At 43.7% G+C, this 12,729-nt stretch overlaps 2 protein-coding genes across 2 annotated transcripts in view; both read right to left on the minus strand.

The window, feature by feature from the left end:
• Nucleotides 1-4,231: 4,231 nt before the first annotated feature.
• On the minus strand, nt 4,232-8,799 carry LOC146661392 (uncharacterized). The gene is made up of 7 exons (XM_085421582.1): nt 8,698-8,799; nt 8,560-8,615; nt 7,979-8,077; nt 6,168-6,211; nt 5,836-5,974; nt 5,307-5,450; nt 4,232-5,226 (listed from the first exon to the last, which is right to left on the minus strand). Exons 3-6 carry the CDS (start codon nt 8,046-8,048, stop codon nt 5,332-5,334), a joined length of 372 nt encoding a protein of 123 aa, XP_085277708.1. The 5' UTR covers nt 8,049-8,077; nt 8,560-8,615; nt 8,698-8,799; the 3' UTR covers nt 4,232-5,226; nt 5,307-5,331.
• A 634-nt stretch (nt 8,800-9,433) lies between these two features.
• LOC146661393 (amyloid-beta A4 precursor protein-binding family B member 3-like) overlaps nt 9,434-12,729 on the minus strand; it is a 13,734-nt gene continuing 10,438 nt past the window's right edge. The window contains exons 11-13 of the mRNA XM_085421587.1: nt 11,296-11,411; nt 11,037-11,216; nt 9,434-10,885 (exon numbers count right to left, since the gene is read on the minus strand). Of these exons, the coding sequence (XP_085277713.1) occupies nt 10,625-10,885; nt 11,037-11,216; nt 11,296-11,411 (557 nt within the window). The 3' untranslated portion in view covers nt 9,434-10,624. The remainder of the gene's footprint in view (nt 10,886-11,036; nt 11,217-11,295; nt 11,412-12,729) is intronic.

Genomic DNA, 12,729 nt, shown 5'->3' on the forward strand with positions numbered 1-12,729 from the left:
CTTCCTCCAAACACGACGAGTTGAGTTTATACCAAAAAGTTCTACTTTGGTTTCATCTGACCACATGACATTCTCCCAATCCTCTGCTGTATCATCCATGTGCTCTCTGGCAAACTTCAGACGGGCCTGGACATGCACTGGCTTCAGCAGCGGAACACGTCTGGCACTGCGGGATTTGATTCCCTGCCGTTGTAGTGTGTTACTGATGGTGACCTTTGTTACTTTGGTCCCAGCTCTCTGCAGGTCATTCACCAGGTCCCCCCGTGTGGTTCTGGGATCTTTGCTCACCGTTCTCATGATCATTTTGACCCCACGGGATGAGATCTTGCGTGGAGCCCCAGATCGAGGGAGATTATCAGTGGTCTTGTATGTCTTCCATTTTCTGATGATTGCTCCCACAGTTGATTTCTTCACACCAAGCTGCTTGCCTATTGTAGATTCACTCTTCCCAGTCTGGTGCAGGTCTACAATACTTTTCCTGGTGTCCTTCGAAAGCTCTTTGGTCTTGGCCATGGCGGAGTTTGGAGTCTGACTGTTTGAGGCTGTGGACAGGTGTCTTTTATACAGATGATGAGTTCAAACAGGTGCCATTCATACAGGTAACGAGTGGGGGACAGAAAAGCTTCTTACAGAAGACGTTACAGGTCTGTGAGAGCCAGGGATTTTCCTTGTTTGAGGTGACCAAATACTTATTTTCCACCCTGATGTACGAATAAATTCTTTACAAATCCTACCATGTGGATTCATGGATTTTTTTTTCACATTCTGTCTCTCACAGTTGAAGTGTATCTCTGGTGCAAATTACTGACCTCTGTCATCATTTTAGGTGGGGGAACTTGCACAATCGGTGGCTGACTAAATACTTTTTTGCCCCACTGTAAATGTCACTGACAGTTGCTAAAATATTGGAAAACCAAAATACTTACTGATGTCTTTCTGTCCAGCAGCAGGAGTGCTGGTCCCGAGCCTCAAAGACAGTAAGAAGCAAGCAGAGGGAGAAAAAACTGAAACTGATTTGATCCTTAATGGCTGTGCAATCATTGTAACATAGAGTTTGCTTATGTTGGTAAATAAAGTCTAGATTTGACATTAATAGATGCCACAGATGTTCAACAGCTGCCACAAAGCATGAAAAAATGGACGTCTCTGAAAACGTCGGAGCATTTTTGCAAATATGTGATGTCTTGATAAATCGAGCAGATACTTGAACTTTACACAGCTACATTCTTGCCGGAGTGAGTTGCAGATTTGTGCCGTTCACACTGTCACACCATGATCGGATCGATGGGTCGCATAAAAATCGGATTTGATGCGCTTTCGCCTGCAGTGTGAACGCAGCCTCAGTCACCCAGATGGCCACAGATTCACTCTCAGATCAGTTTTTATTCAGTAAAAACTGTTTTTGCAGCAGATTTTGAGCATTTAAATGTCTCAGTAATTATTTAGCGAACACTGAATGTCCTGATGGGCTGTAACCTAACCCAGCCACAGCGGCACCACGAGCCAGTCTACTCTCAGTGCCGGATGTCAGGGGGGCATCCAAATCAAACATGCAGATCAAAATATTGGAGAGGTGACATTCAGTGTCCCGCTTGTGAGTCTGGATATCCCACAACCTAACACACAGTAATGTCATGATAGCAACTCAAACATTCAATTCAATTCAATTCAATTTTATTTATATAGCGCCAAATCACAACATAAGTCGCCTCAAGGCGCTTCATAGATACAGAGAAAAACCCAACAATCATATGACCCCCTATGAGCAAGCACTTTGGTGACAGTGGGAAGGAAAAACTCCCTTTTAACAGGAAGAAACCTCCAGCAGAACCAGGCTCAGGGAGGGGCGGGGCCATCTGCTGCGACCGGTTGGGGTGAGAGAAGGAAGACAGGATAAAAGACATGCTGTGGAAGAGAGACAGAGATTAATAACAGATATGATTCAATGCAGAGAGGTCTGTTAATACATAGTGAGTGAGAAAGGTGACTGGAAAGGAAAAACTCAATGCATCATGGGAATCCCCCGGCAGCCTACGTCTATTGCAGCATAACTAAGGGAGGAGTCAGGGTCACCTGGTCCAGCCCTAACTATATGCTTTAGCAAAAAGGAAAGTTTGAAGCCTGATCTTGAAAGTAGAGATAGTGTCTGTCTCCTGAATCCAAACTGAAGCTGGTTCCACAGAAGAGGGGCCTGAAAACTGAAGGCTCTGCCTCCCATTCTACTTTTAAATACATGGCCAAGAACTTTTCATTCTGACGATCTGCAGAATAATTTGGGCACAAAACAAATTTCACTGTTGAAAAACTTGCAGAATTGACTATAAACAGTGCAGATAGTGTGGATCCTCTAAACTAAGTCTGTGGGATCTTTGAATAACTGCAGACCAAACTGTGGTTGTTTGTATCTACTTACACAGCATGTCTCGTAGAATTGGATGATGCCGTCATCCACACCTCCTGCATCGCTCCCTCGCTCACCTGGACACCGCTGGGAGCACTGTGAGAATCATGTTCTTTGATTTCTCTAGTGACTCCAACACCATTCTGCCCACAGCCCTGAAGGACAAGCTGGAGAACTCTGGAGTGGACCAGAAACTCCCTGAAAAACCTTCAGCTGATCCAAAATGCTGCAGCAAGAGTCCTGACAGGGACTAGAAAGAGAGAGCAGATTTCTCCTGTTTTGGCTTCCTGTTAAATCCAGAATTCAAAATCCTGCTCCTCACATACAAGGTCTTAAATAATCAGGCCCCATCTTATCTTAATGACCTTGTAGTACCATATCACCCTATTAGAGCACTTCGCTCTCGCTCTGCAGGCCTACTTGTTGTTCCTAGAGTATTTAAAAGTAGAATGGGAGGCAGAGCCTTCAGTTTTCAGGCCCCTCTTCTGTGGAACCAGCTTCCAGTTTGGATTCAGGAGACAGACACTATCTCTACTTTCAAGATCAGGCTTCAAACTTTCATTTTTGCTAAAGCATATAGTTAGGGCTGGACCAGGTGACCCTGAATCCTCCCGTAGTTGACATCTAACAAGGACAGCTTAAAACATGTTCAAATATAGTGTGTACAAAAGCATTTTTATCCAAACAGTAGAAGCAACAGCAGGTTAATCTGATGATGATTAAAAGTCACCCTCATGTGGTCAAACTGAAGTACTACAACATAAATATCATTTTATTAGCATTTTAAACTTGTTATTAAATTAAAACATAAGTTTAAAATTAATTTGATCTCCAGAAGGTTGGACGTGTTTTCAGCAGGCCAAGCTGGACCAATCAGAGGAGGACGTATTGGTTTAACCACCCAACAAATGATGTTTCTACATTTTATTTTAGTTTATCAGGTTCTTCTACTGAGCTGTGAAACAAATGAAGTTTTCCACAAAGTCAGTGTGAAAAAATAAAAATGAATTTCTGACCCTGAAAAATGTTCAAGGTTTTTTATTTGTCACATGCATAGTTATACATGTATAACACACGGTGAAATGAAAATGTATTGTAGTCGTTCCTTATTTGAAGGTGATGGATTCATATTATTGATATGTTTTGTTTTCTAAGATAGAACAAAGTCTGACTTCATGCATGATTTTAAAAAATGAACAAAATCAACACAGAAAAAACATTCACAGGACAACATGACTAATGTTCTTCACTGTAATTAAAATGTTTTTAAATGAATAAAATGTCATTTATAAAGTGACTATTAGAAGTAAGCAATGGTCAGTGCATCAACATAGAGCTGACGAAATAATATTAACTGAACAGATGGAAAATAAGAGCCGTCATAAAAGATCAAACAACTTTTTCCTCTGCATGATGTCGCACTGAGACGATGTAATAATCATAAATCTTTCATTACTGCTATTACTTCAAACTCTCTGAATGTTGAATTCATCACTCGGCTTTTATTATTTCCTATCAGCTTTAAGTCTCAAACGTGAGCATCACAGCAGTAAAACTTTGGATCTGTCTGCGGCAGGCAGAAGATTGACAGCAGGCTAAACCAATCAGAGGAGGGCAGTCCTGTAAACACCATCACATACTTCATGTATAAAATAAAGAGTTTTTACCTCGTGTTTGTGGTCCTTGAATCAAAGTTCAAACCTTATCAGTTATTTAACCCTCCTGCCATCCTTTAAAAAACTCACACCCATCACCCTAGGGACCATTCTCAGCCACGCCATAAAAAGACCATATATCCATATTTTATTCCACTTTAAATTAGCCAACCTTGTAAAACTACTTCTCCCTGAAATATTCATGTAAAGTTTTAATTATATTTTCGTTGTTTTAACCCTTCAAATCCCAGTGTTATTACATGAGCGCCCTGTGTTATAAGCCCCAAAAACCAAAAAACGAAACTAAATATTTCCACAAAAAACCAGTTGAAGTAATATGTGATTGTCATTATAAGTAGGCCTTTAGATGGACCAAAGATTGGCACCAACATACATTTTGACCTGCCATTATTTTTTTTGCATTTTTTTTGCAATTTAAAAATTAAAACTTCAAGGCCCTGAGTCTTCATTGACATCCAAGAAAAGAAGAAAAAATAAAATCATATGATGATAATTTGGGGTTGAAAAATAGCGTTTATAATGGAAGTCAATGGGCAGAAAATGGTCCCCAGGGTGATGGGTGTGGGGATTTCTGCTGCTCAGCCATTTTAGGCTGATTTAAGGAATTCACACTGGAATATTAACATTGACAGGTAAAAACTATCCTGTGGCAAGTTTGGTTATATTCCACTGAACACAGTGGAAATGGCAGCCATTTAACACATAGCAGTGGCACAAAAAGGTCCCAAGAAGGCAGGAAGGTTAACCTGAGTGGCTTCTGTTAAACACGTGAAATAAAAACCCTGCAGAGACAAACAAAGACGCATTAATGTGTCTGAAAAAGTTTATTTAACAGAGAGAAGATGAAGTGTGTCATAAAGCTGGAGCAGTTCTACTGACGCAAACATCAAACTGAGTTTCTGGAGTTCAGTCAATTTGTACATTAACATCTTAAAACAAACAAACAGCAAATATTTTGATTATTGCTGAAGAATTAAAATAAAAAACAAAAACATTTGTATTTTAATCATTTCAGAAGTCAAGAGAAAGAGTTCATCGAATACTGAACAAACTTCCATCCATCCTCTTATCTTTATTAGTGTCACAGGGGGCGGAGCCTATCCCAGTTACGCAGGTGGAGAGGCGTGTACACCTGTACAGGTCCACAGCCTGTCGCAGGAGAAACATGAGAACATAAAAACAGTTTGGTGTTGATGAGAAAATCAAACTTGAACTGTTTGATTTCATACCTGCTGTGTGACAGGAGGTCAGAGGTCAGCAGAGGTGCCGAGTCAGCAGGTCCCAGAGGCAGCAGCAGCACAGGAGAGTCGAGCACGCCGCCAGACACGACTTCCTGCCGCCGCCCTGATCCTGCTGCTGATCCACCACGTAAACTGGAAGGACAGGAAGTCACATGACTAAAGCCTGCAGGATGCATACCCAGTATAACAACCAGTTATGACGGCTCTACAGTTTTTTCTATTTTGGGATCCGTATGATGTCATAGAGAGGAGAAATCCTTGTATGGCCATCAGAGAAGCCCCGCCTCCTGTTTGTGAGGGACAGCCAATCAGAAAACCTTGTTTTTCTTGTTTTATATGTATTTTCTTTTATGTGGTTATGTGTTCATGACGACTCAGACTCGCAGCTGCTGAGGTCGTCTGAGCATGTGCAGAGGAGGGAGGGTGGAGGCTGAGGATGGAGGAGGAAGATTTTTCCCCACTATGACACACTATGCTGACCCTGCCTGAGCTCTCTGTGTCGTGACCTTTGACCTGCCTGTGTGTTTTGGTGGGTACGAGGCCCCTGGGGGCCCGTCGAGCCTGCCCTGGTAGGCCGACTGGGTCCCAAAGGTGCTCTGTGGGGTCATCGGAGCCATGTAACCTGGATGTTCATGGTAATAGGACTGAGGGAAGGTCTGCAGAGGAAACACGTGGTTACCATAGTAACACTGATGGTCATGTGACAGTTCGTTAATTTGAAGAAAAATTTATTTTCATGCAGTCAAAGAATTTTTAAATCCTAAAACTGAAAAGAGGCTGAAATATAAAACCAGAAGCTTCATAATCTCTGATGATCCTCAGGATGCTGCAGCAGTGCATGCTGGGTACCTGGTACGGAGAGCTGGGGAAGAAGCCAGGCTGACAGGCGAGAGCTGTAAAGAAACAACAGGATCAAAACTTAAAGCTCAGTCTGAGAAATGAAAACAGCTGATTGGCTCAGATTCTGCAGGTTTCCTGAACTGAATTCTTCTGTCCCAGCCGCCTGTGAACGCACCTCAGCCGCCTGTGTGCCTGCATCCTCCCTGCTCTACCCTCCTTCCTCCTCTTCCTCCTCCACCCTGCTCCACCCTCCTTCCTCCTCCTCCCTGCTCCACCCTCCTTCCTCCTCCTCCCTGCTCCACCCTCCTTCCTCCTCCACCCTGCTCCACCCGTGTGAGTAAAGGCAGAAGAAGCTCATCACATAACTAAACTTTAACTAATGACTTTAATAAAGGCTGTTGCTGTGGCAGTGATGGTCCGTGTTGGTAATTAATAACCAGTGATGGGAATAACAGAGTTACCAACGGCGTTACTAACGGCGTTACTTTTTCAGTAACGAGTAATCTAACTAATTACTATTCCTATCGTTACAACACCGTTACCGTTACTAACAAGGAAATGCGGTCTGTTACTGTTTTTCAACAGACGGCTGAAGCTGTGTTCAGCTCACTGCAGCTTATATCAGCTGCAGGAAGTAGCTGTAAGAATCAGGACGCTGCAGCTTTAAGCAGCTGCGCTCCTGCGGACGGTAACCATCACTTTCTGGCACAACACCTGGAGCTCAGGGGGCAAAACAATCGCACGAGTGCTGCTGTTTGACTGAGGAAGAATAAAGGAGTCGTGGTCAATCACATGACCACTTACAGACAAAGCAACAAGGTGACATATACCAGTTTATAAACTGTGTTGATCGGCCAGTAAAACCAGAGTCATGATAAACAAGATAACAAGTTAAAAGGTTAAAACTAATAAAGTTTTAAAAAGAGACTTTTCCATTTGATTACATTTTGTATGATGATGATGCAGACAAAGCAGAACTGGGCTGAAAGATCTAAATCGTGTTTTTAAAAAGTAACTAAGTAATTAATTACTTTTGAAAATAAGTAATCAGTAAAGTAACGGGATTACTTTTTGGAGGGAAGTAATCAGTAATTAGTTACTGATTACTTTTTTCAAGTAACTTGACCAACACTGTATACAACAGTCTTATTTACACTCTTTCAAATAGATGCAAGTAAAACAGCAGAAAGAAGTAAAATCAAAGCCTCAGCAGCTCTGAGTCCTGTCGCTCTGTTGTCACCTGTTTAGCAGGAGTGGGGCGGGTGGAGGTTTGCCCGGTGCCACAGCAGTGGGCGGATCCGGCACTCGGTGCTTGTTGGAAGTTTAGGGGTTTTTTCGCTGTAAAAAGAAGTTTTCTTCCCACGCACAGCGGACACTAATGTTTTTGTCACTTTTTATGGAATCAAACTCAAAGTAATGTGATTACATCCACGCTTTAAACGCTGCACGCTCATACTCTCTCTGCACTCGATATATTACCACTGTTGATCTGCACACAGCTGTTGTCACGAACGTTGCGCTCGCTTACGTCACTGTCGTGAGACATTCTCGCAATAAAATCACGGTTTTAGCAACGCAGGGTTCCTACGGGAAAGTAACGGTAATCTAATTAGCTTTATTCCAATGGTAATCCCTTACTTTACTCGTTACTTGAAAAAAGTAATCTCATTACAACGCGTTACTGCCCATCACTGGTGATGGCACATGCCAACCTTTGACCTCTGTGGCTGAACATGAAGCCAGTTTTGTGTCTTTCAGAATAAAACTTGTGCAGCGCTGTTGCACACAGGAAGTGATGTCAAAGATAAAAGAGGACAGACCTGGAGAGAAGGCGGGGGCCGAGGGTCCCTCAGGGAAGTGAGGACGGTACGGCGGAGGCTCGGCGCTCATCCTGGAGGGACGGTCGGCTGATGGCGTCGCTGTAGAAGAGGAGAGCAGAGACACTGAGCGGCTGTCTGAGCGTGGATGCTGACGCGTCTCCTGAGTCAGAGTCAGGTCAGTGAACGCTGCCTCACAGCTCCATAATCCAATCTGCTGCCACAGACCTCCACCTCTCTGTCAACACTGTTTTTATTCACGCTCAGGATTGTTGGTGTCAGCTGAGCCTTATTTACCGTCTGCACAGCACAAAACTTCCAGCTGAGACACAAAGAAGCTTTCAGATGTTTGAACGGGGACTCAAGGTTTCCCATAATTACTTCAGAGCTTCAGTTTAGTCGTCATTACTTTATTACCAGACAACAGAAAGTTCATTTTAACCAAATAACCAGACTCCATTCACGAATCCTGCAATTTAAGGTTTTACAAGCAATCCTAAGAATTCCAAACTAATTCATTTTACACTTCTGGAATTTTACAGTTTCAAAGTGTCGTCTCTTCAGTTCGTCTCTGTTTAACCCACCTCACTGCAAAAAAACGTCAGAATCCAGGAAACTTTGACCTCAGTCTGCTGCCCGCCTGTAAGAAACCTGCAGTCATCACAGAGCCTTTAAACGTGTGGTTTTTAAATGGAGTCTGGTGTGACAGAATCTGAACTCACCTTCCAGCTGAAGACAAACTTCTGCTAAATCATTGATTTTCTCTCCGGTGAGCTGACAGACGACTGACGGGCTGAGGAGGGCAGACAGCTGCCAGAGGCAGAGGAGGTGAGGTCAGAGGTCTCCTCCTCCTGCTCCTGCTCCTCCTCCTGCTCCACTGATGGTGGCTTCCTGTTTGTTTTTCTTGCAGCGTTTGGGCTCAGACTAGTTCACAGGAAGCCAAATAAAGTCTGCAGCTTTCAGGAGTCACCCTGGAAACAGCTTCAGAGATATCTGCTCATACAAACTGATCACTGATCAATAACATTCAGCCTCATCTCTTTATTTTTTTGTTGATAATTTATCATCTTTGAACGTATTTTAATTTTTCAATATTTTTCATTTTTGGTTCTGTTTTTCTATCTTTTTTACATTTTTAATATTTTATTTTTCACTTTTTAAAATCGTTTTTAACTGTTTCTGTTTTATTATTTTGTTATTTGTTGTCTTTGTTTTACACAAACAATAATAATATCGATTTTTCTTTCCCATTATATGTGTTATTGTTTCATAGATAATAATGTTTTACATTTGTATTAATAAGATTTATTATTTTATTAACATTTTTATTACTTGTATGATTTTTGTGCTTACTTTTAAAATATTTATATTCATTATAAATGTTTTTTACATTTTTATTTAATTTAATGTGTAAAAAATAAATACAATTTTTTTTACATATAAATGTTATTTCTTTAAACAGCTGTTGCTCGAGTTTCATACCAGAAAAAAATGTTTTTATCAGTTTATTATTGGTTCATTTATACATGACATCATTGATCACTTTTACTGCGAGGAAACAACGACAGCCTGTCAGATGCTCAGAAACTCAATCTTACCTAATAACAGTAAATACAGCACAGCTTCTATTTAAGGGTACGTCAGCCAATCAGGAAGCAGAAGGAGAGTCAGATGTCACTGTGGGCGTGGCATTTGTTTCAGTTCATGCCTGCATGCAAACTGCTGCTTTCAGCACAGGAAACAGGCCAGTTTATCTTCAGTCTGTTTCTCCAGCGCGTGTTCATCGCCCTCTGGTGGCCGAGTTAGTCAGTGCAGCTTTAAAACACGATAATGAAGCTCAAAGCAGAACAAACAGACGTGTCTCTACAGTTTTTGCTACGTGTCCTCTGTTTACAGGAAGTCTTCCTCCACCTTGGAGGTGAAGCGGTCCTTTTTACTAACGTGGGCGGATTTTCACTGTTACCCTTTGAGCCGATCGCCACCTCCTCTGCTCCTCCCTCGTTTGTGCTCGTTTGTGCTTGTGGTGGTGACAGACCCTGGAGAGCCGCACAGAGTTCAGGTGAGGCCGTGGCAGACTGCCACGGCCTCACCTGAACTCTGTGAGTAACTGTGAGTAACTCTAACATCATCAGTCACACACAGAGACTGATGATGTTACCTCTCAAATCAAACGCCTCACAGTTAGGAGGAGCAGATGTGACTCCGCCCCTCGAGGGGAGGAGCTGTGACGACAGGAAACAAGAAAATGAACTTCAGTTACGACTCATAACCTCGGTTCTATGTGCACAGATGGAGCTGAAGGGGTCAAAGGTCAGGGCTCAGCCTTGTTTATGGTGTGGATGGATGTTTTCAGCGATGAACCTGCTAGCCTTTAAACTTTCGGACGTGTTGGTGGAGGTTTTGATCGACTTCGTCCTTCACTCATCCTGCTGATCAATCACAGCGACTGATTCAGGTGTGTTTGTGGTCCAAGCATCGTGTTCTGGAGTTGCTGGTGATGTCACTCAGCCAGGCGGACCACCAGAGCCCTATGTGCACAGAGTTCAGCCAATCAGAGGCCGGTCTGGAGGCCCAGTGTGGTCAGGGGTAACATATCTGGAGAATCAGCTACCCTAACCCCTGGGGGCTCTGGTGGTCCCGCCTTCATCATTAGGACGTGGCGGCCTGTTTGTTGCGGAAAGTTTCAAAAAACGCCATCATGCCCTTCCTCACACTGCTGCTGCTGCCGCTACCCTTCGCCATCCTCTGCGCCATCATGCTGGAGCTGCTGCCGCCATGGTGACGGGATGTGAGGGGAGGGAAGGCGGCGCCATCCATGGAGTTGGCCCGTTTCACCTTTGACGGGTTTGCACGCCATGATTTGGTCCTTGGGGGAGGAGTCTGAGCCACCAGACACTTCTGATACTGGACCTGAAGGAGCAACAGCAGCCAACAGAGGGCGCCAGAGGAATGATTTATTCTTATGATCAATATTTATGCAATATATCAACAAAGTCCTCAAACCAAAACTCTGAGTGTACGTCAGGTGATCAGTGTGATGTCCGTGACCTGCATCTCTCACCATGCACGCAGCCTGGACGGCCTCGGAGATGATCCCAGCGTCCGGTTCACACCAGAACACGTGACATTCAAACTGCTGCGTGCCGCCGTCCACGATCACTGCGAAGGTGTGGCTGTCGTGACCGACGCCCAGGAAGGTGAGGAAGCGTACCTGACACTCCCAGAATGGCTCGTCGCCGTCCTGTCAGCACGACAGGAGGAGGGTTAAACACAGCCATGATGACCTTTGACCTGAAGTCTATGTGCATCGAGGACTGTACCTCTCCTTTCCACAGAGACAGGACGTTATCGGTGACGTGGATCACGGTCGGCTCCCAGTCGTCTCGGTCTGTGGAGTTCATGATGCTTTCTATCGCTCGGTTCAACACCTCCATACCTGCGACACACATCAGCGACCTTTAACCTTTTAATCACACAATATTAAAACACTCCTACTGGTTACACTAAACATTCACAGAGGGTTTTATTTCCACCGAGGCCCTCCTGATCGGAGACCTCAACATCTGCGATCGTCCACGTCAGATGTTCCCTGTGGCGCTTCAGGCCAGTTTCAGGTCGCTCAGCTGAGCCGTGTATCTCCAGGTTTCATGACCAGGGCCCTGTGCTTCGTACGTCGCTTACTACATCCAAGATCAAATCATCGCGCTAACCGTGAGCGCGCTAATCCGGTTCCCCGAACACACCTGCTGTTGACGATTAGTACAGCTGGATGAAGTAATGTGACATCACTGGGTGGCCCAACAGGGGCTACGCATCGATAGTAGAAACATTGATCGGCAACCCTTTGATTGGTCGGCGAAAATGTCGAAGGAGCGCGCTCGGCTCGGTATTTTTCGGCAGCAGAGCAAGAACTCCTGAGTGAGGGATTTCAGGAGTTTCAGAGTTTAATCAGAACGCAAGGGAACACTGCAAAGGCTGCAAAAGCAAGGAGCGAGGGCTGGCAGGAAGTTGCTGACAAATTAAACTCGTAAGTAATTTAATAATAATAATAATAATATATTGGATTTATATAGCGCTTTTCAAGGCACCCAAAGCGCTTTACAATGCCACTATTCATTCACTCTCACATTCACACACTGGTGGAGGCAGCTACGGTTGTAGCCACAGCTGCCCTGGGGCAGACTGACAGAAGCGAGGCTGCCATATCGCGCCATCGGCCCCTCTGGCCAACACCAGTAGGCGGTAGGGTAGATTTATTATATTACACCATATTATATTATATTATATTATATTATATTATATTATATTATATTACATTATATTATATTATAATATGTTATATTATATCCCCTTACACATTAGAGCCACAACAGGACCCACTAGAACATGGGAACAAGTAAAAGTGAAATATAAGAATATTCTACAGAATGGTAATATTTATCACTTATATTGCTTTTCGTCTCTTGGAAAGAGACCCTGAAATAATCTGTTTGTTTATAACAGCAACCAAGAAAAGGGCAGAGGAAAAAAAGACAGGTGGTGGTCCTGCACCCCCTCGTCAACAAGTTGGTTAAGTAAATAATATCCTCACGGGAAAATCGATATCTCTCTATGAGCACACTGTCGCGCTGAGCTAAAGGATCCTGTCTGTCCCGCAATATACGCTGAATTCTGAGGACTCTCCTTATCAATCTTGCACCTTCCTCAATGGGCTGCTCGCGTATACGGACAGGACATGGCTGCGACAGACTTCC

Source organism: Rhamphochromis longiceps, linkage group LG10, assembly GCF_057381845.1.
Source record: "Rhamphochromis longiceps isolate RC_006_pf linkage group LG10, R_longiceps_female_GT1.1, whole genome shotgun sequence".
NCBI classification, from domain to species: Eukaryota; Metazoa; Chordata; class Actinopteri; order Cichliformes; family Cichlidae; genus Rhamphochromis; species Rhamphochromis longiceps.